Source organism: Filicampus tigris, chromosome 2 (genome assembly GCF_054856515.1).
Source record: "Filicampus tigris isolate MCC_2025a chromosome 2, RoL_Ftig_1.0, whole genome shotgun sequence".
Classification (NCBI taxonomy): Eukaryota; Metazoa; Chordata; class Actinopteri; order Syngnathiformes; family Syngnathidae; genus Filicampus; species Filicampus tigris.
Window position 1 is genome coordinate 4,824,087 of NC_141218.1, and position 19,164 is coordinate 4,843,250.

General features: G+C 42.2%; 1 protein-coding gene across 2 annotated transcripts in view; it reads left to right on the forward strand.

Annotated features, from left to right (window-relative positions):
- LOC147150984 (insulin receptor substrate 1-B) overlaps positions 1-18,380 on the forward strand; it is a 37,735-nt gene extending 19,355 nt beyond the window's left edge. Inside the window, exon 4 of one of the 2 annotated variants that reach the window (XM_086016983.1) lies at positions 15,858-18,380. In XM_086016983.1, the coding sequence (XP_085873109.1) occupies positions 15,858-15,865 (8 nt within the window). In that variant the 3' untranslated portion in view covers positions 15,866-18,380. Of the gene's footprint in view, positions 1-6,714; positions 8,041-15,857 lie in introns of those variants that run through there. The other variant, XM_086016976.1, reaches the window with a different exon arrangement.
- The last annotated feature ends 784 nt before the right edge of the window (positions 18,381-19,164 follow it).

The window sequence follows — 19,164 nt, forward strand, 5'->3', positions numbered from 1 at the left end:
CGGTCCACTTGTGTTCGGTTCGGTCCACTTATTAGCGCGAGTTTACGCACGGGCGCTATTGACTGTTGCATGCGGGAGAGGAGGGCGGCGGCACTAAAAGAGGAGCCAGGACGCCAGAAGCCGTGATAAATCATAAACGCATGGATAAATGGCATTATAATGGCATACGCAAACAAGCCAGAAATCGAAGGTCCCCCGTACACTGCGGTCTCCTATTTGGGAACATTCTAGCTTTCCTGTTAAAATCGCAGTTGGGAAAGGTACGTGTATAAGTCTCAAAGTTGTGTGCCGACATTGCTGCATGAGATTGGCGGCTATGTTGCAGGTAACACGTCTAACATAATAACGAATACGCATCTTTTAATGTTTCATAGACGAGAAAGCAAGCGGTATTTTTAGCCAAAAACAAAGTACAACAGCTCTGTTCTTCGTTCTCCACTGCTTCTCTCGCTCGCCGTACGATGCATTCATGAACCTTGGAAACATCCCAACTCAGCAAAACACAAATGTATATATGTTTGTATGTATATATATATATATATATATATATATATATATATGTATGTATGTATATGTGTATATAATTTTATTTGTTTGAGGGGGGCACCATGTGTCGTACATAGCAGTGGTCTAAGCCTGGATGAAATCAGCCGCGATGTTTGCGATCTCCTCCAGGAAAAGTACATGAGGGAATTTTATTATCCGCTGTTTCAAATATTTGCCGTCTTAACCATCTAGAGGGGTTATGCGCGCACCGCATTTCACACTACCCCAGACACACACGCACACACACACACACACACTTTTTTAAGACTCTTTCGTCACACTACTTTGGGATGAAAATTTTCAATGCAGCGAATAATCGTTTCAACTCAACTGTTACCTGACTAAATAGTCCTGCCCCTGGCCTCAGCCCTTCCTTAAATTCTCAATGGCAGTGTCCCCAGTGCACAGAGACACGTCTGTTCACTCTGCTAATTGGACAAAACACATGCTGCATAACTGGCCAATTGGATCACTATGGCCTGCATGTGTGTTCCCTGTCTCCTGCTTGTCTAGACACTTTGCATGTGAAGTGAATTTTATTGTCCTTTAAAGTCCTCTGAAGACTCTTGAATTTGCGCAGTACCTCCGTTCCTTGACTTACAGGCAATGAATGAATGAATGAATGAATGAATGAATGAAACTTGCCTAATAAGGCTAGTGCAAGGCGCCTCATCAATGGCGTCAGGACCGGTACCGAAATTCCCGGTACGCCTTTGCTTACATTTCGCCGCAGCCTCCAAATTGGTGGATGACGACGTCGGTGATGATGCGGTGCACGAGCCCCATTGGTGGCTGGATTCATGCAAGCATGCATTTTCCTTTAAAACACACTCACACTGCCAGTATAGATAGTTTATGATGACAGGTGTGTCCCCCCGGCCTTGGAATCCAGGTCAGGCTAACAGCTCGTTATGTAAACCGCGGCCACGTGGACGGTACATGATCCCCCTACTTCGGCCCCACGCCCCTCAGATGGCTCTACATGCATGTCTTTAAATCTGCTCGGCTCCGACGATTTAGCGGCCAATATACTGTCGGTAACATTGCACGGCTAACTACTATTTGATTACTTTGCACCGTGTAATGAGCTATATGTAAACGGCAAGGAGACGGGGCTAACAGGCTGCCTTATGTAACAAATGGGAGTCTGCGTAGAGCTTCCGTTTTTTTTAATCTCATAATTCTGCCACTTAGTAAAAGGAGACATTATGCAATCCTTTGTCGATTTAAAACATTCCCACTTTGTCTAACGTTCTTCAGTCAAAACATACAAAGAATTGCAGTACATTTAACTCGAGTCTGACCGATATGGACTTTTTTGCCGTTGCCGATTCTGATATATGGCAACAAAAAAAAAAAAAATCTGATAATCGAATAAGCCAATTAGTTAAAAGGAATTTGTCCTTTAATATGTGTATAATATCACTTTACAATAAAGAGAAAAATCTGCAAAAATCAGCAGATTTTTTTTTTTTTTTTAATGGAGGGGGGTTGGAAAAGATGGAATGGTATTATGTTTCTTTAAACTTTGCCTTTAAAAAAAAAAAGCCAAAAATTGGCGTTTTTTTGTTTTTTCTTTTTGCAGATTTCTGCCAATTTTAAAAGAGCTAATATTGGCTGATTAATTGGCCAGCCAATAAATCATTCGGGCACAACATGTAACATCCAGTCCACTAAAATGAATGAATTTATTCCATCTGCCAAAATCCAGCACGTTTTTGCGTGTTTTTAATAAAGATAAATTTGAAGACTCTGGAGACCGTTAGCCCCTCCATGTCCAGACACTTGATGACACTTGCGCAAAGTCTAATGTAATGTTACTTGCTAATGTAAGCATATTACCACCGGGTAAAACAAGCGGTCATACCGATTCAATCGGATTTTCACTCACGGAGGCAGCACTTCATCGCAGAGATGCCAAATTAGAATAGAGAATGTCATTTTTGTCGAAAATGCTGTGGAATTATGACTTGACGTTGGAATGGTTCACTTGGCTGTTTAATTTCCCAGCTTGATGTATGGACAGCCACTCCAGAGACGTCACTGTTTGTATCCAAGCCCATTCAAAAGTTAATTTTCCATAATATGTCCCCTTTAAGATAAGACACTGCGAGCAGGAGGTCAGATAAGTTTTGTTTGTTCAACTCGAGTAGATTGAGTTGGCTCAACTCTCAGACTGCCTCTGTTTGGGTGGGAAATGGGCAGGCTCGCCTCTGTTTGGGTTTTGGGCCAGTGTTCAAGGCTGTGTGCGTACACCACACGTGCGTATGTAATAATCCCCACTATAAAAAGGCGGAGTTTTTTGGGGGGGGGGATTAGGTCATCTGTGTGTACCGCCATGGCAGCGTCATCCCATTACAGTCCAGCACCTCTGTCCAATTAGGCCAATCTAAAGGCTGCTGGGGCTCATCTCACTTGATCACACACACACACACACATTTTGTAATGAATGAACAAGCTGCCACACACACACACACTTACAACCTGTTTTTATCGGCAAGTTTAGACACACACACACTAGGGCTGGCTATCGATTCAAATTTCCAAAATCGATTTCATTCACGATTCACGTTGATTGATTTTCGATTCAGTTCAGGATTTCGAGCAGTACCAGTTTTACTTTCATATGGAAGATAGTCTCAGAAGAAGCAATGCTGCAAATAGTAGAAACTTCTTGCTCTGACTTGGCGCATTAGATTGCAATAGATCTCACGTGGCACGAGAAGTCACATGAATTGATGTGAAAAAGACGTAGTAAAATGATTGTTTTATGAATCTATCGGGCTATGAAAAGGAAAATGAATAGATCAGTATTTTTATGTTTTCAACCCAGCCCTAACACACCCGCGCTCTGTGAACCGCGTGAAAATATTTGAATTATCATTATTATTGCACTAAGGTTCAACTATGCTCCCCTTTAAATTTTGCCCCGCCTTTTGTAAGCCTTGACACTGCATTCGCATGGACGCCCAAAATGTTTATTTTGCAGCAATTTGTATCTGTTGTGTCAAAATGAGCTGTGTCAGTGAAACTCAAACACTTGAGGTGCTTTTTATGGGCTTTTCCACAACAAAAGGTTTGGAAAGGAAAGCAGTCGGAGTTTCTGGGGCGGGGGAGAGAGAAAAACTGCTGACGCAGAAGAAAAAGGCAAGTGGGCAACAGGGTTAGAATAGTTTCAGATTTTTTTGTCCAACATAGTTGGCTTTTATTTCATTTTGACTTTGGTCTTTTAAATTCAATTTCAATTTGTTTCTAGAGCAAGTCTGTTCGTTTTTAGTGTTTTTTATTTTTAGGAAAATGCTTAATTTTTCTTATTTGTTTTATATATATATATATATATATATATATATATATATAAACTGTGTGTTTGTGTATGTGTTCATGCGAACATCTGTTCCTGTGGACTGAGTCTTTGTGATTGTGTGAGAGAGTGAGTGTAGTCTGTGAGCCCGCCAGCGTGTTAGTGTGCATGAGTGTGTGACTGCGAGTGCGACTGAGTAAATGTGTGGGAGGGAGCGATAGTGTGTGTGTTTTAGGGCTACACAATATTGGGAAAAACGTGCGATATGGATGATGACTGTAGCGATATTGATATCATTGCGATATTTACCATGTACCTAAGGATTTTTTTTTCATGCAACAAAATAAGAAAGCTCAATGTGTTTTGGGCTAATTAATTGCAATTGCCCCAACTAATGCCCAACCATTAGGCAGCAATGCACATTTTAAGTTTGCATCTACTGGTCAAATTCAGATACAAGGAATACAATTCCAGAGGGAAATTATTGCATGACTTTGCGATATGCACATAGCATAGGCCATGATTGCGATTTTCACATTTTTTCGATGTATTGTGCAGCCCTAGAATGTGTATATAAGCGTGTGACGGTGTGTGTGTGTGTGTGAGAGTGATTGCTTTGAGTGTTCCGAGTGTGTGCGAGAATGCCCAATTGAGTGTTTGTGTGTGAGACTCAGGTAGTGCGTGAGAGAGCGTTTGTGTGCGTGATCGTGAGAGAGTGCCTGAGAGGGCAAGTATATTAGTGTGCATTTTACTACAAATTGAGCGTCCGTCATTCGTCATCCGTCAGCAGCGAGGGTACCCTTTCGTTGTCCTTCGTCCGTCATTCGCCCTTTTTTCCCGGGGTTAAAAAAATAAATAAATAAAAATAGTGCCCGTCTAACGGCCGGTCTGCGTCTAATTTTAAACGGGCTTCCGTCGACGATTCCGACTAAACTTTCACTCACAACACCACCACCCCTCCACCCCCATGAGTGTGTACGTGCATGAGACAGGGTGAGAGTGCGTTAGTGAGCGAGTGAGACTTTTCGTGGGAGATTGTGTGTGCACGTGTGAGTCTGTGTGACTGTGTGTGTGTGTACGCGCGTGTCTTGGTGTGCGTGTGCGCGCGGCGTGGTGCCAGTCGCTGGTCTAGGCTTGATCTTGGCCACAGAGTGTGGATTGTGCGCGCCGATTTTGGCTGCGTGCCGGCCTCTGCAAAAGCTCCGGGTGCAGCCACCCACCAACACTGGAGGTGACTGAGTGCATAGTAGGATAGGGGAGGGGGGGGGTGTTCCCGATCGAGGGACCGTTCTCCCTCATTTCACACACTCCTCCTTATTTTGCCAGCCAACCCTCCATCATCCACACTATCGTCTGCATGTCCGAGTGGCTCTGGGCTGATCTGTGCGCGCGCGTGCTTGTGTGGGTGTGCGTGTGTGTGTGTGTGTGTGTGTGTGTTGTGGGCATCAGCGAGCCGCCTCGCTAACCGTGTCTGTCCGTAAAGAGCTTCTCTCCGGTGAACGCTAAGCTGATTAGCGTCTCGCTAACAAGCCAGCTCTCGTACAAGCGACACGTCTGGTTTGACTTTGTTTGTTTGTTTGTTATTTTACTTACGTGGTGCGTGCGCGTCAGGTGTCAATATTCCACGTTTGGCCGGACGCCATGCAAGTTGGTCCCGTCGAGAAACGGGGGGGTGGGGTTCTTTTTTTTCTCCTTTTTTAAAATTTATTTATTTATTTTTTGTAGTTGTTAGTTGGGTTCCCCCGAAAATTTCGCAAATGGCGAATCATGATCGCTGTATTGTAAAGGAGTATAATGTGATTGCACTTTAAATATTTACCTGTTATTGGGTCTGTATGACTGCCTTGAGATACAAGTTTGTTCCGACCACTACCGTAGCTCAAAACACTCAAATCATTTTTTCTCATTGAAATGATTGGGTACGCCCCACGTCCCCGCCCCCCCCCCCCAAATATATTTTTGTGTTTTTGATAAGGAAAAATAGCACTCTATAATATTGTACCCAAGTGATTTTGAAAAATAATCGGATTGTGATCTTTTTTTTCCCCTAAAATTATAATTGCGATTTACCACGCGATCATTTTTGAAGGTCTTCTTCCGGTGTGGTTTTTAATAAACACAAGCAAGCCAATGAATCTGTGTTACAATAAACAATATTAGAATTTTACATAAGGTCAATGTTTTAACGCAAAATTAATCAGAATACCGTGTTTCAACTAGCGGGCCTGCTGGGAACATATTCTTGACAAAAAATATGTTTGGGTTGACTTCCGCTTTAAGCTAAGCCATGTTGTTTGAAATAAACAAAGTGGAATTCTATTTGTTTAATGTTTAGTATGAAAGTAAACAGCTTGAAGGCTCTTTTGGATGAATGATCAAAATACTCAAACTCTCCTCCTCCTCCTCCAAGGACAAGAGAGAGGCAGACCTTACATAAGTCGGGAGTGCAGATGGAAGCGAAAGGAGGGCAGCGGACATGTTTGCTCACCGCTGCCGCTAATGTCAGTAGCGCGGTCGTTAACCTTTCGGTGCGCCGGCTCACCTCGACGTCACCTTGGCGTCAGCGGCGGCGACCGAATAGCGCTAACTGCTTCCTGTTCCTGCCAGCCTTCGCTTTATTTAATTGCCCGCTTTGCTAGGGGCACTGTGTGTGTGTGTGTGTGTGTGTGTGTGTGAGAGAGAGAGAGAGAGAGCGAGCGCATGTGTGACTGTGTGAGAGCGACAATGTGTGAGAGAGTGTAAGACTTGTTGTGGGTATGTGAGAGTGAGATTGTGGGTGTGAGCATGACATTTTGTTTTGGGACCAGCATCGGGTCAGCCTGCCGCCTCTCTCGTACACAGAAGTCACGATGTGCTACTTTGACCAGGTTGCATTAGCGCCGCAGCACGTCTCAGAGGCTATTGACGTCCTCGCCTGGCAACACAGCACAACTCAAGTGTGAGGAGGAGAAATTGTCCCCACGGTCAACCCATAAGTTGCCTGTTTGGACAACAACAAAAATTCATTTGTAACATGAAGTGAAACATTGTTCTCCTAATATCTATTTCCTGCTTTTCTCTAATTAAAGCTCCTCAACTAATGTCAACCTAGTTCCTTGGCACTAAGAAGAAGGTGGCAAAGCACTACTTTTTCCTGAATAGAGTTCCTCAATTCACCTCATCATAGTTGCTTGGCATTAAGCTGGCACAAGAAGCTGACAATGCACTACTTTTTGTCTAAATGAAGCTCCTCGGCTTGCTTGTACTTCCTAAGTCCTTCAACGTGGTTCATTGGGACTGAAATGCCGCAAGATAGCAGAAAGGCACTACACGTACTTATGTCAAAATGAAGCTCCTCAACTCACTTCAACATACAGTTGCTTGGCAACAAAATGGTGGCAAAGCGCTCCTTTTGTCAAAATGAGGCTCCTCAACTCCATCATAGTTCCTTGGCACTAAGATGGCGGCAAAGCACTTCTTTTGTCTAAATAAAGCTCCTCAGCTCACTTCAACATATAGTTGCTTGGCAACAAAATGGCGGCAAAGCACTTCTTTTGTCTAAATGAAGCTCCTGTACCAACTTGCTTGGCGCGAAGATGGCAACAAAGCACTACTTGTATAAAGTACTACTACTGTGCACCGTACTGTAGCACTGTGTAGTGCTACTCAACTTACTACAACATCTCTTGGCACTAAAATGCCACAAGACGGTGGAAAGGGACTATTTTTGCTTAAGTGAAGCTCATCTACCCATTTCAACATAGTTGCTTGGCACCAAGATAGTGACAAAGTACTACTTGTGTCTAAATCAGGGGTCACGAACGTGGTGTATTCAGGTACTGTAAATGAAAATTCTATAGTGCGTATCTAACTGGTAGCCCTTCCCATAATCGGTACCCAAGAAGTAGCTCTCGGTTTCAGAAAGGTTGGTGACCCCTGGTCTAAATGGAGCTCCTCAACTTACCTCTACATAGTTGCTTGGCACTAAGATGCTGACAAGATGGGAGAAGAGCGCTACTTATATGTAAATGAGGCTCCTCGACTCACTTCATCATAGTTCCTTGGCACTAAGATGGCAGCAAAGCACTACTTTTATCCAAACGAAGCTCCGCTAGCTACTCCCTTCCTTGCAATGTTGCTGACTCTCGCAGACTGCTGAGAGTCTGGGGACCGGTTTTGAGAAGCACTTCCCCTGTAACGCCGTACAGGGAGCTTCCTGCAATTGCTCGCAACCAGTCGATTGCATCATCCGAACAGTCAAGGCAATGTAGTAAGAGCAGCCTGCAATTTGGTGAAAAGCGAAGGGAGGCGTGCATATGGAGTGTTTCCTTCCTCCTTAGCGACGTTTCCGTCGAGGAGCGGGAAAGCGGAGCGAGCCGCTCCATGTGCCGACGTTCTCCATTGATAACAACGCTTTGTATTCGTAAGCACTCGGGCTGAAAGGGGCATGCTGCGCGCGTGCCAGGCGGTGACACTTTTGTTCTTGTGGGGGGCGCTAGATTGTGCATAGGAACAATCGCATCTTGTCCAGAGCGCGCACGCGTGTAGCCTCAACGCGGCGGCTTGCGTCATCGCGCTGATGTCGCCCACCCAATGCTGCACATGTGATCAATTAGAGAGAGGCTTCATGTGTTATTAGTGTCTGTTTCACGTCTGGTCGTGTACGGCTATGACCTAAGCCCGCCGCAACCCACGCGCGCTCATTTCCTAAAAGCTTGAGGCCCATTGACGGCCTGCTGGTGAGCGCCCGTTTCTTTGTTCCACGAAATTTGCATGTCTCGTGTGTGCACATATCCGGCTTCACTTTTGACAGGCGCCCAACTAGCTGTAGGCAGGACAAGAAAGTCAGTCAATTTGACATCACAAGTAGTGGACAAGCGAAAGAAGATGTCCGTGCATACTGTTTGGATCTCATACGCAGGGACCGGGCGAGTTTCTGAGAGAGGCTTTTCTCTGAATCGAAGAGCTCACCTGTTTGTCTTCGCACTTTTGCCTCACACTGCCAACACGTTTGTGCGCATGTGTGTGATGGTGTGGCTGTGAGCATGCGTGAAAAACTGAGTGTGTGAGAGTGCGTAAGCGTCAGACTGGGAGGGACTGTTGTGTGTTTGTGTGTGAGAGGGTGAGACTATAACTGTTTAAGTGAGAGTGCGGTTGAGAGCACACACGCGTGTCAGAATGTGACTGTGTGAGAGAGTGTGTCACACGACTTTTAATGTGCAGTTGTGAGAGTTTTGCGCTGTGTGCCAGTGAGGGGAAAAAAGGTGTGATTGTGTGAGAGAATGCTTGTGTGAGTGTGCAGGTGTGTGTGTTTGTGTGTGTATGTGTGCGCGCATGTAAAAGGAACTATGACTGTGTGACTGAGTGAAAGTTAGGGCTATGCAATTAATAGAAATTCGATTACGATTACACTCCACGATTACAAAATTGGCATCATCGTGTGTAAAACGATTAGTATGCATTTATATCCAACGCAATGTTTACACAAGGAAATCATACTTGAATTTATACATTTTTTTGCACATTTTTTTATTTTGTAATAACTAACTTTATACATTTTGTTTGGTCCAAAAGGAATTTACTTATATTTATTTGTCTTTATGTTTTTTACGTTTAAACATTTTCTTGTGTACCAAAAAATAAATGATCGTTTGAATAATCGTGATTTCAATTATTACCAAAATAATTGTGATTAATAGTTTTTTTTTTTCATAAGCCCAGGTGAGAGTTGTGTATGTGAGTGTGAGAGAAAGTGTGATTGTGTTTGGGACAATATGTGTGTACACGAGTGTGTGTGTGTGTGTGTGCGCGTGTATATTTATGGGAGAGAGTTTGTTTGTGTTTGAGACAAATGTGTGAGTACACACAAGCATATGAGAGTTTGTGTGTGCGTATGTGTGAGACAGAAAGAGACAGAACCAGTATAACTGCGTGTGAGAGCATATGACTGAGTATGACTGTGTGTGCGTGTACAGTATGTGTGAGAGCACACTAAAAATAGTTGGGTTAAAAATAACACAATTTTGGCTCAAAAATGGACCGATCCACTAATTGGGTCAATTTGACCCACTTTCTTGCATTGTTTTGTACAAAATAGTCCAATTTTTGGGATTGTTTTGTACAAAACAATTTTTGGGTTTTCTGCACAAACGACGCAAGAAAGTGGGTCAAATTGACCCAATTAGTGGATCGGTTTAAGAGTGGATGATCGTGTGTGTGTGTGCGTGTGTGTGCGCGTGTGTGCGTGTGTGTGTGTGTGTGTGTGTGTGTGAGTACAGTTTTGTGTACATGTGCGGTGCGTGTGGGCAACAGACAGAGAGCAAGCGAGAAAGATTAAATGAGATAGTCTAAATCCTTCGGCGGTGTTAGCTGTTGCTTCATGTGTGTAGCGGCCAAGGACAGGATGTCCCCTGTCACATTTGAGTACATGTTGCACAAGAACATGCTATTTTGTGCAGCCACCCCCCCACCCACCACACCCACGTCCCCCCTGCGCGCGCAGCGCTAACACGTGCCGATTTTCAGGTTCTCGTCCTGATGGCGAGATTCGGTGCCGCGATTGTGGGGAGGCGTCGTGTTATTTCAGCGTGACATATTTTCAATAGGTGTGCTGTACCACGGGGAGATCATTGTCTTGGCAGGATCATTTTTGGGGGGTGGCTTCTGAAGTTCAAAGCACAGACAATATGGCTTTACTTTATAAAACACACAGTTGATAAACTAATTAAATAGAATTAAAAAAATATGGATTTGGCTCCTCTCTCATTCTCAGTACGGCAGTTGTAGTCGTTTTTCTTCGTAGAGGATAAAGAATAAATGCATGTCAGTCAGGGCTGTGACTGTCCAATATTTTTAGAATCGATTATTCTAGCGATTATTGCATCATTTCATCGACGACATTTTATTTTACTTTTAAGTGTATTACAAAAGCATTTTTTTGCCGATTTATGTTTATTTGCCAATTACTGTTGTTTATTTGGTATTGTTTAGTGAAACAACTAAACAACAATTAAGCAATATCAAACAAGGGGAATTGATGTTGTAGTCAACTATCTTTTTAAAACTGATTCAGGTACCTGGTCTGTCAAAAGTAAAAGCAAATGTTTGCAAATGCTTTTATTTTAATTCAAACACATTTTTACTATTGTTTTTCTTAATCATAGATGCAAGTAAACATTTCTTGTTTTTTTTTTTTGTTTTTTTGTATCTGCCCTAGTTAAACATAAAAACAAAAAATGAAAATATCTCAAAAATCTGATGTGCTGGGGAAAAAAAGTCTAGACATCAACATCAGAAATATGTTTGGGAATCACATCAAATTCATTTTTGATTAAAATTTGCTGTTGGCCGGTGTAATCAGTTGCTTTCAGGAAAGACTACAGAAATCAAAATATTTGCTGTGGAGAGGCTGAAATCAGAGGATTTGGACAAGTTAATCAATAGCTCTAAATGCTTACTTGATTATGAAAATAGTTGTTGATTAATTTGATGATCAATTAGTTGTTGATTAATCAATGAATTTGGACGCCTCTAATGTGAGTATTGTATTATCGGTCTAGATGTGCTGCTGCCACATCAATGCTAATTGTTAGCCTGTGCGCTATGGTGGTTCCCATTGTATGTTAGCATGTAGCTTACACATGCTGTGTAGTTGTTTTAAATACACGTGTCATTGTCGAAACTTCATCAGAGAGTGACTGCCGCTTGTTGCGAAGTGACAGACCGAGAGAATTTTATTTAAAAGGCCATACCCCGTAGAATAACATAACGTTCCCCAACCCCCACGAGCCCTCAAAATGCTTTTTTCCCTCGCGTGTTCTCCCCACTCAGCACTGGCACACTGACTTCCTTTCCCCACACATTCCAGCTCCCAAAATGCCCACTCTGTGAAATATGCAGTGACGTGAGCACTTTCAATTCTCAGTCTTTCAAACTGCAAAATTTAAACACAGTGCCATTTGTCACCCTATATACACGGCACACCCAGTTTTTCTTTTTTTTTTTTTTTTTTTTGCCACGCGCACGCCTGTCTCGTGCGCTACACACACCCAGACCTGCTTGTACAGTCTGTGCCATATAGCTTTGTTACGTAACTGTCGGCGTTGCTTGAAAAGTGATTGACGACGCCAGGGTGAAAGTGCACGCCGGGCTCGTTTTTCCGAGCCCTTTGCTCCCGCCAGCTGCGCGCAGTGTAATGTTTGGAAAATAACTTTGAAGAGCACATGTGCCAAATTCACAGCCCCCTCGTAATCTAAGCTTTTGTCACGAGCTTTACGTCAACACCACTAAACTCCAGTAATAGAAAATGCTGTATATGCTTGTGGCTAATGTTGTATGCTTGTATGTGTTGCTGCTCCCTACTTAAGTAGCAGTTATTTAAAGTTTCATAAATACCACAGCATCTATGCTATTTTCCGTTAGCCCATCTGTCTGGTTTCACGTTCAAATGTTAGCTTTAAGCTGTCTGAAGTTGGCTATACAAAATTTTATTAATTTTGTTGAATATGTTGACATGTACAAATATGTTTGATTCTTTTTGTTTTCTTTTTCAGCCTCACTGCAAACATTAACATGGATAGATGTAAATGAGCTAATTCACGTTAGCCCATTTTGGGCGATTAGCATTCGGTGTTTGCATTAAAATAGTAGACTTTCATGAGATGAAATTACATAGGTTGATTATTTTGGTGTTTTAAAATAGAATGTTTTATTATCACGTTTCATGTGTCAGCCTTGCAGAAAATATGAGCATCTATCTGTTTACGTTAGCCCATCTTGGCCATTGTACAGCATGTTAGCATTAAGCTATCAGACTTTTATTAGACAAAATGTTTTGGTTGATGACATTGGTGGGGTTTTTTTAGATGAAAAATGTTTAATTTTGCTTTGTTTTCTTTCAGTTTTACAGTAAACTTCAACTTCGAGTGACAAATACATAGAGCTGCCCGTCATGTTGTGACAGAACGCGGAAATACGCTGAAGGGGTGCAACTCTCAATCTGGAATTGCTTGCCTGTATACTCTACTATAAAAAATTGAAATGATAGTTTAAAATCTGTGATACAGCCCGGACCCACTACCAGTTGAAGTTTACTTTAAAACTGACTCAAAAGAGAATTAAATGTATATGTAATGTAAAAATGTACCTAAACACCAAAATTCTTAACCAAACCTTATGATTACGCTTTACAAAGTATGCTTGCTTAATGCTAACATGTAATGCAAAACACCATAGACAGGCTCATGGAAATTAGCATAGATGCCACAATAATTATAAACCTTTTAACAACTGATACTGGAACACATACGGAGCAGCAACACATACAAAGATAGACACTGTTGCACATAAATTTGCTGACCAGATGAAGCCTCTTTGGTCGCACAGCTTGAAGAAGAAGCAATGACAGACTGACCCACTGGATTTAGAACAGCAAAAAAAAATGGGAGACTTTCAATTTTCAAGACGATTGAGACATACTGTGAACCCATCGAGCCAGACTGTCTGAATTACAACACACAGAAACAAGCCAGGAGCATTTTCTGGAAACAGGCTGATAATGCTCCCTGTAACCTCTTTATGTCAACATGTGTTTGTTGAATTTTAAAGTTTTTATGCAAAAATGTATTTTTCGAAAAGACCCAATCAAAATTCAAGTCACACTCGACCACAGATAATGTTAATTGCACACGATGATTCGCCCATGCATCAAGTATCCGATACCTTGAATTTAGGCCGGACCTTGATACCTGGTATCGGTACTTGCCTGTACCTACGGAAAAGTATTCTAGTTGAAGGAAGTGAAGGATATCAGTTTAATTTTTATTTGACAGAGGGGTTAGCGAGTGTGAGGAGTCTGTGTATCAACCTCAGGCAGCGGACCAATTCAAGTCGCAGTCTTCCCCTGTATAATTGAACATGTCTGCCATTGAAGAAGGCTCATCATTATGAGACTAAATATAGTGTCTGTGTCTATGTCTCATGTGCATGTGTGTGTCATTGCCAACGCACTGGAGCGGCCCGTCGTTTTGGCGCGGGGGGGGGGGTGGCTAAAATGTGGGAGCCGAGCCGTGTTTTAGGCCGTCATGGCTGCGTTTGTGCCAGAAGGGAGGAGGGGGTCTAAATATAGCTCGCTGCATCAGGAGGAAGACCAACCGGCAGAGAGGGAGGGGCGTCAATATGGAACCACAATTAGAGGATTCGAGCAGTGCCGGGAAATGGTAGCGACCGGGACGCTTTTTCGTTTGTTGTTTTGGCTCCTGGCGGCGTGGCTACTTATTACATGAGTCATTGAAGGGAGAGGAGCGCTTCCACTCGTCTTTTTCATGCTCCGCTTTGTTGACATGTAGAAATATTCGGAATATTGGTTGGTCTTTTTTTTCTTACTACCGGTTCAGCTTGTTCACGACCATTTTGGGGCACATACAGACACTGTGTAATTAGATATTTTACAGCATTAGGATTTCAACCAACATCAGTTATTAGTATGAAGAGGGGAAAAAAATCGACTATGTCGACACCACAAAAGTATGTCGACACAAAATATTTGCCCCGAAGCATCGCTGGCACCACGTTCCGCATTCCCACAGACATTCCCAGTAAACACTTAACTCCTTTGTACTGTATTCAACCTACTCATGTCCGTTTCACATTTTATTAGCGCCCCCTATTGGTGGGAAGTTGATACTGCAGTCGAACAATGTGCTAAAATCCATCCGATGACTCGATAGGATCATCAAATATAAAAAGTTTCAGTAGTGTAATTTCACTGTCGACCACTAGATGGCGGCCCACCATTTAGGATGACACTGTATTTGGTCAAAGAAAATGAGAACAGGAAGTACAGTATTTCAGATCACCTTAGCTTTTGCTCAAGATTATTGAATGTCAGTTCCCTTCAATCCTGCTTTTTATGCCAACAGAAAGCGACCACTGATGATTCATTTTATAATGTGCGTCTTGAGGCATGATTATTGATGTATTTGGCGAGCTCAGTTTGGAGGGGAGGATTACTGTCTGCAGAATTTTTTTTGGGTGCACAGCAGCATTAATGTGACTGCTCGTCTTAGAGCGTATGCACTCATTGGCAGCAGCGATGACCTGATTGTTAAAACAAACAAGCGTCAGGTGCCTTCGCTCTTTCCTTTATACTTTTTTTTTTCTCCCTCTGTCTGTTTGCTCGCAATGTTTACCGCCACTCTTTACGTAGTTTCGGGTCACAGTGTCCTCCTAGATGAGATATTTTAGTATTTATTTAATATCATTTTCCTGATATGCAAGAAGCACTGTATATACAAGTGAGGGTATTTATTCATTCCTTCGTATCGGTGTTATTCTTCTAACCCAGTGGTTATCAACCTTCTTTAAGCAAACCACTTTAAAAAAAAATACTAAGTATGGCGATTATGACCAAAATTAGAATCCAGTAGTTCAGTTAGGAAAATTAAAACATGAACTTAAATAATACAATCAAAATGCACTGCACCAAAAAATTAAATGAATTAATGCAGTTTTTTAAGGTTTTTAAATACTTTTAAACACAAACACATAATGTATAAAGAGAGAGAGAGCGCAATGGAAAACATTACGATATTGTACAGTGTACTGGTGTGTTTGCGATAAACAAATATTGTTTGTTTTTTTACAAACTAACAAATTGATCATCTCACAATATACATCAATAATTATGCACTAAAATGTCCTTCATGAATTATCTACAGCTTTCTGTAGGCGTAAAAAGCAGGATGACTTTCAACAAAAACTAAGCTGTGCTGAAATAGTTCCTGCTTCGTTCTTCTTCTTTCACATTCACAATGTCTCAAACTAAACAAGTGTGCCTCCATCTAGTGGTGGACAGTGGAAATCCAATACAAACACGAATTCCACCAATATCGTGTTATTGACGGTGCAAAAAAAAATCAGCAAAACAGCGGGACAGTGAAACTTGAACATGCAATGGAGCGGGTTTTACTGTATTTTATTTTGTATATTTTTTTTAACTGTACTAACCAAACACTTTTCTGTCTTTTTGCAGAGTGCTAATGGCAGAGACGTCGTCCGTGGAAGAACAATTTGGTTGCCCTCAAATCTCCGCTTGCTCCCTTTTTTTGGTGGGGAACGGACGTGTCCCTGGAGAGAAACTGCTTTTTTTGTTTTTTCTGTTGCGCAAAGCAAAGGGGTATGCGTGCCAAGTGATGTTCTCAAAAAATTGCTTTCATTCCGTGAGTGGGAGCCAAGTGTTTGAAAAAAGTGTTTATAAAAAAAATTTTAAAAAAAGGAATTAAGGTTCTCTCACAAAAAGAGCAACTCAATTTTGAAGAGTACGATTAAGTGTATGGATAAGAAATTCTTTACAGAAAAAAAGTGCCTATTTTGTATATTAGACATTGTTCCTATGTGTGATTGAACCTTTTTGGCTTTTTGTAAGTCCTTAATAACAGTGGCTAGCACCGCAAACAATCTTGTGCTGAATGAATATGAAGTCCAGCAACACATTTCAGCGTTTATTTTTCTCCTCAAATGTTTTCGCTTTTCAGATTTTTTTTTTTTGCCATGAAATAAGAGCCATACACCGCGAGTATTTCCAAAACCGGATGTGGAAACAAGTAGCAAAAAAATGCCGTAGCAGAGCACACAGCTCAGGATGAGTTGCTTATAGGCCAAAAATAACGTTTACCTCACACACAAAAAACTAAGCTCCTCTCATGCACATCAAAAGACCTCTCACGCCCACCCCCCAAAAATTCTTATCCCAAAAACTCTCACACTAAAAAAAAAAAACCTCATGCATGGAAAAACACTCACCCGAAAAATTGTCCCTCAAAAAAAGGGGGGAAAAAACTCCCTCACGAACAGACACAGACGTTTATGGGTGAGATTGAGAGTTATTTTGGTATGTGTGAGAGGCATTTTGGTGTGGTGTGAAGTTTTTATTGTAGTTGCAATTGAGTGAGGATGAAAGGGTTTTTTTTTTTTTTCTGTAAAGTTTTTTTTCAAAATGTATGGGTAGGTGTGAAAGTTTTTGTGTGTGTGTTTTTTTTTTCACCCGTGTGAGAGGTCTTTTGATGTGTGAAAAGTTTTTTTTGGTAAGTTTAGGAGATTTTTTTGGTGAGCGTGAGAGGTTTTTTGGTGTTTATGATTTTTTTTTTTTGTTGGGGGGGGGGGGTTGTGTGAGAGGCAAATGTTGTTTTTGACCTATGCGGCACCTCGCAGTTGTCCGACCGTGCTTCACTCAATCTTTTTCCCTCTCAGGACAATTAACATTGCATTACTGGTGGTTCTGCGAAAAACGTTTTGCCGACCACGCTAATGCTAACCTGCTAGCTTTTAGGAACTTTTCTCCAACCTCATATGTTAATAGGCGCATCCGCACTTAAGTGCCTGTCTGTTTTGTCTTATTTGACCCATCACACGGGTCGTCCTTGTCCTGTACCATGTCTATTTTTTCTGTACATGATATCTTTTGGATGTATATAAGTCATTTGTTTGGTGTGAAACGGATCTATCAGGGGACTTTATGGTTGGCCGTGACTCTGATGAGGCGAAATTCAACATTAGAGATTTCTCCTCAAGACGCAGTCTACACTGTTCAACTTTTGGATGCATTGCTTTTTCTTAAACGCAACACCGACTTTTATCCGTTTGCAAGCAAGTGGAAGAACTGGCCCCTATCTCGCCTCACCGTTATTGTGACACTCTTGAGATAAAGCTGTTGTTGTGAAGACTTGACCTTTTAATCTAGATTTCGCTTTGACCAGCTGAGAAAAGCATGAAGGGAGTGTCCATGGCACAATCACAGCCACCATGCATCAACGTCATCATCATTGTTGTAAACTGACTTCATATGTTTGTGTGCGCATCTGCAAAGTTTCTAAACTGCTTTTGATTGGGAGCAGATTTGGATCTGCTTTTTGTAATTGTCCTCATATTAGCAGCTACCAAAGTAGTTCCACACAGACCCAACAGGCAAACACACGAAATGTTTTCGATGTCTCTAAATCAGGGGTGAGCAAAGTGTGGCCAAGATTACAAACAATGTGTTCCATTCATTTTGCCATGACAGTACATGGCAAACACTAGCTTAATGCTAAGATAAATGGAAAACACCATAGGGCTAACTATTAGCAGTGGCGGTGTTTTTCCCCTGTTAGCAACTGATATCTGAACACAAACTGCTGTACAGAGAATCTGAGAGAGGAGCTGAGCCCCCATTGTTGTATCCATTTTAAAAACCAAACGTGACCCTCGACAATGAACATTTGCCCACCCCTGCTTTAAAAAGTAAGGGCCAAAGCATTACCATCCTTCAATTAGGAACGCACCGGGATTTGTTCAAACTGCCCTCGACAATCCTGCCCACTCGATGGTCATTGCTTGTTTCTTCAAATACACTTCATTTGTGTTTAGTAGTGACGTCAAAATGAAGTCAAAATGTTCTCTTGTATGTGGGATGTTACTGAATGGGAATAATGTGTGAGTGTTGCCATTGATTTGTTGCTTGAGAAACAAAACAAACATAAAAAAAAAACCTCAACTAAAAGAATCCAGTCATACAACAGATGGACTCATGGTGTCTTTTGTTTTGCGAAACTGGGCTGCTGCTTTTTGGGAGTGCTCCGAGGCGGAATTAGCTGGCGTGGGTGTTACGCAGGCTCCTGATCTTGAGAGTGCAAACACGTTGAAGGATCTAAATCTATATGAATGGCTTTATATTAGCCAACAGGTTAACCAAAAACCAAAATGGGAATTACACATCGCATAATCAGTGTCAGAGTCAGCGTGCGCTGAATTGAGCGCGGGACCAGCTGGTGAAGATCAGCCCCATAGGCAGGGCCAGCCAGGGAGGAGACCAGCCCACATTATGTTTAGATTTTGAAGACAGTATAACAGTAAGAACATTCGCGAGGACGGAAAAGCTGCCCGGATCTGATTATTATATGACTCCTGAACTTCATAGATGGAAAAGAAAACTGACAAGAAAACCCCCCCACCCCCCCGGACCACATGGGTAGCCTCCAGGCTCAGATGGTCTCCCTACAGTGTCTGTTCTAAATTTGAGGGTTCTTCCAAAGGAGTTTTTCCCTCAGCCCTGTTTCAAAAAGGTTGGTGACCCCCAGCCCCAACCTTCATCTGCAACACTAATTAAGTGCAACTACAATAGAAAATGGATGGTTGCTTGTCTAATGCACTTGTGATTGGTGCCCAAAGATAAGACATTGACATGCACGCTAGTCGACAGCCCTCCCTCTCGTCTCACTCACCAAATGTTCAATTAGCTGCCTGTCAGCGGCTCACCCACAGATGGCAAAGTAACCTGACCTGAACAGGTAGTGATTGTTCAC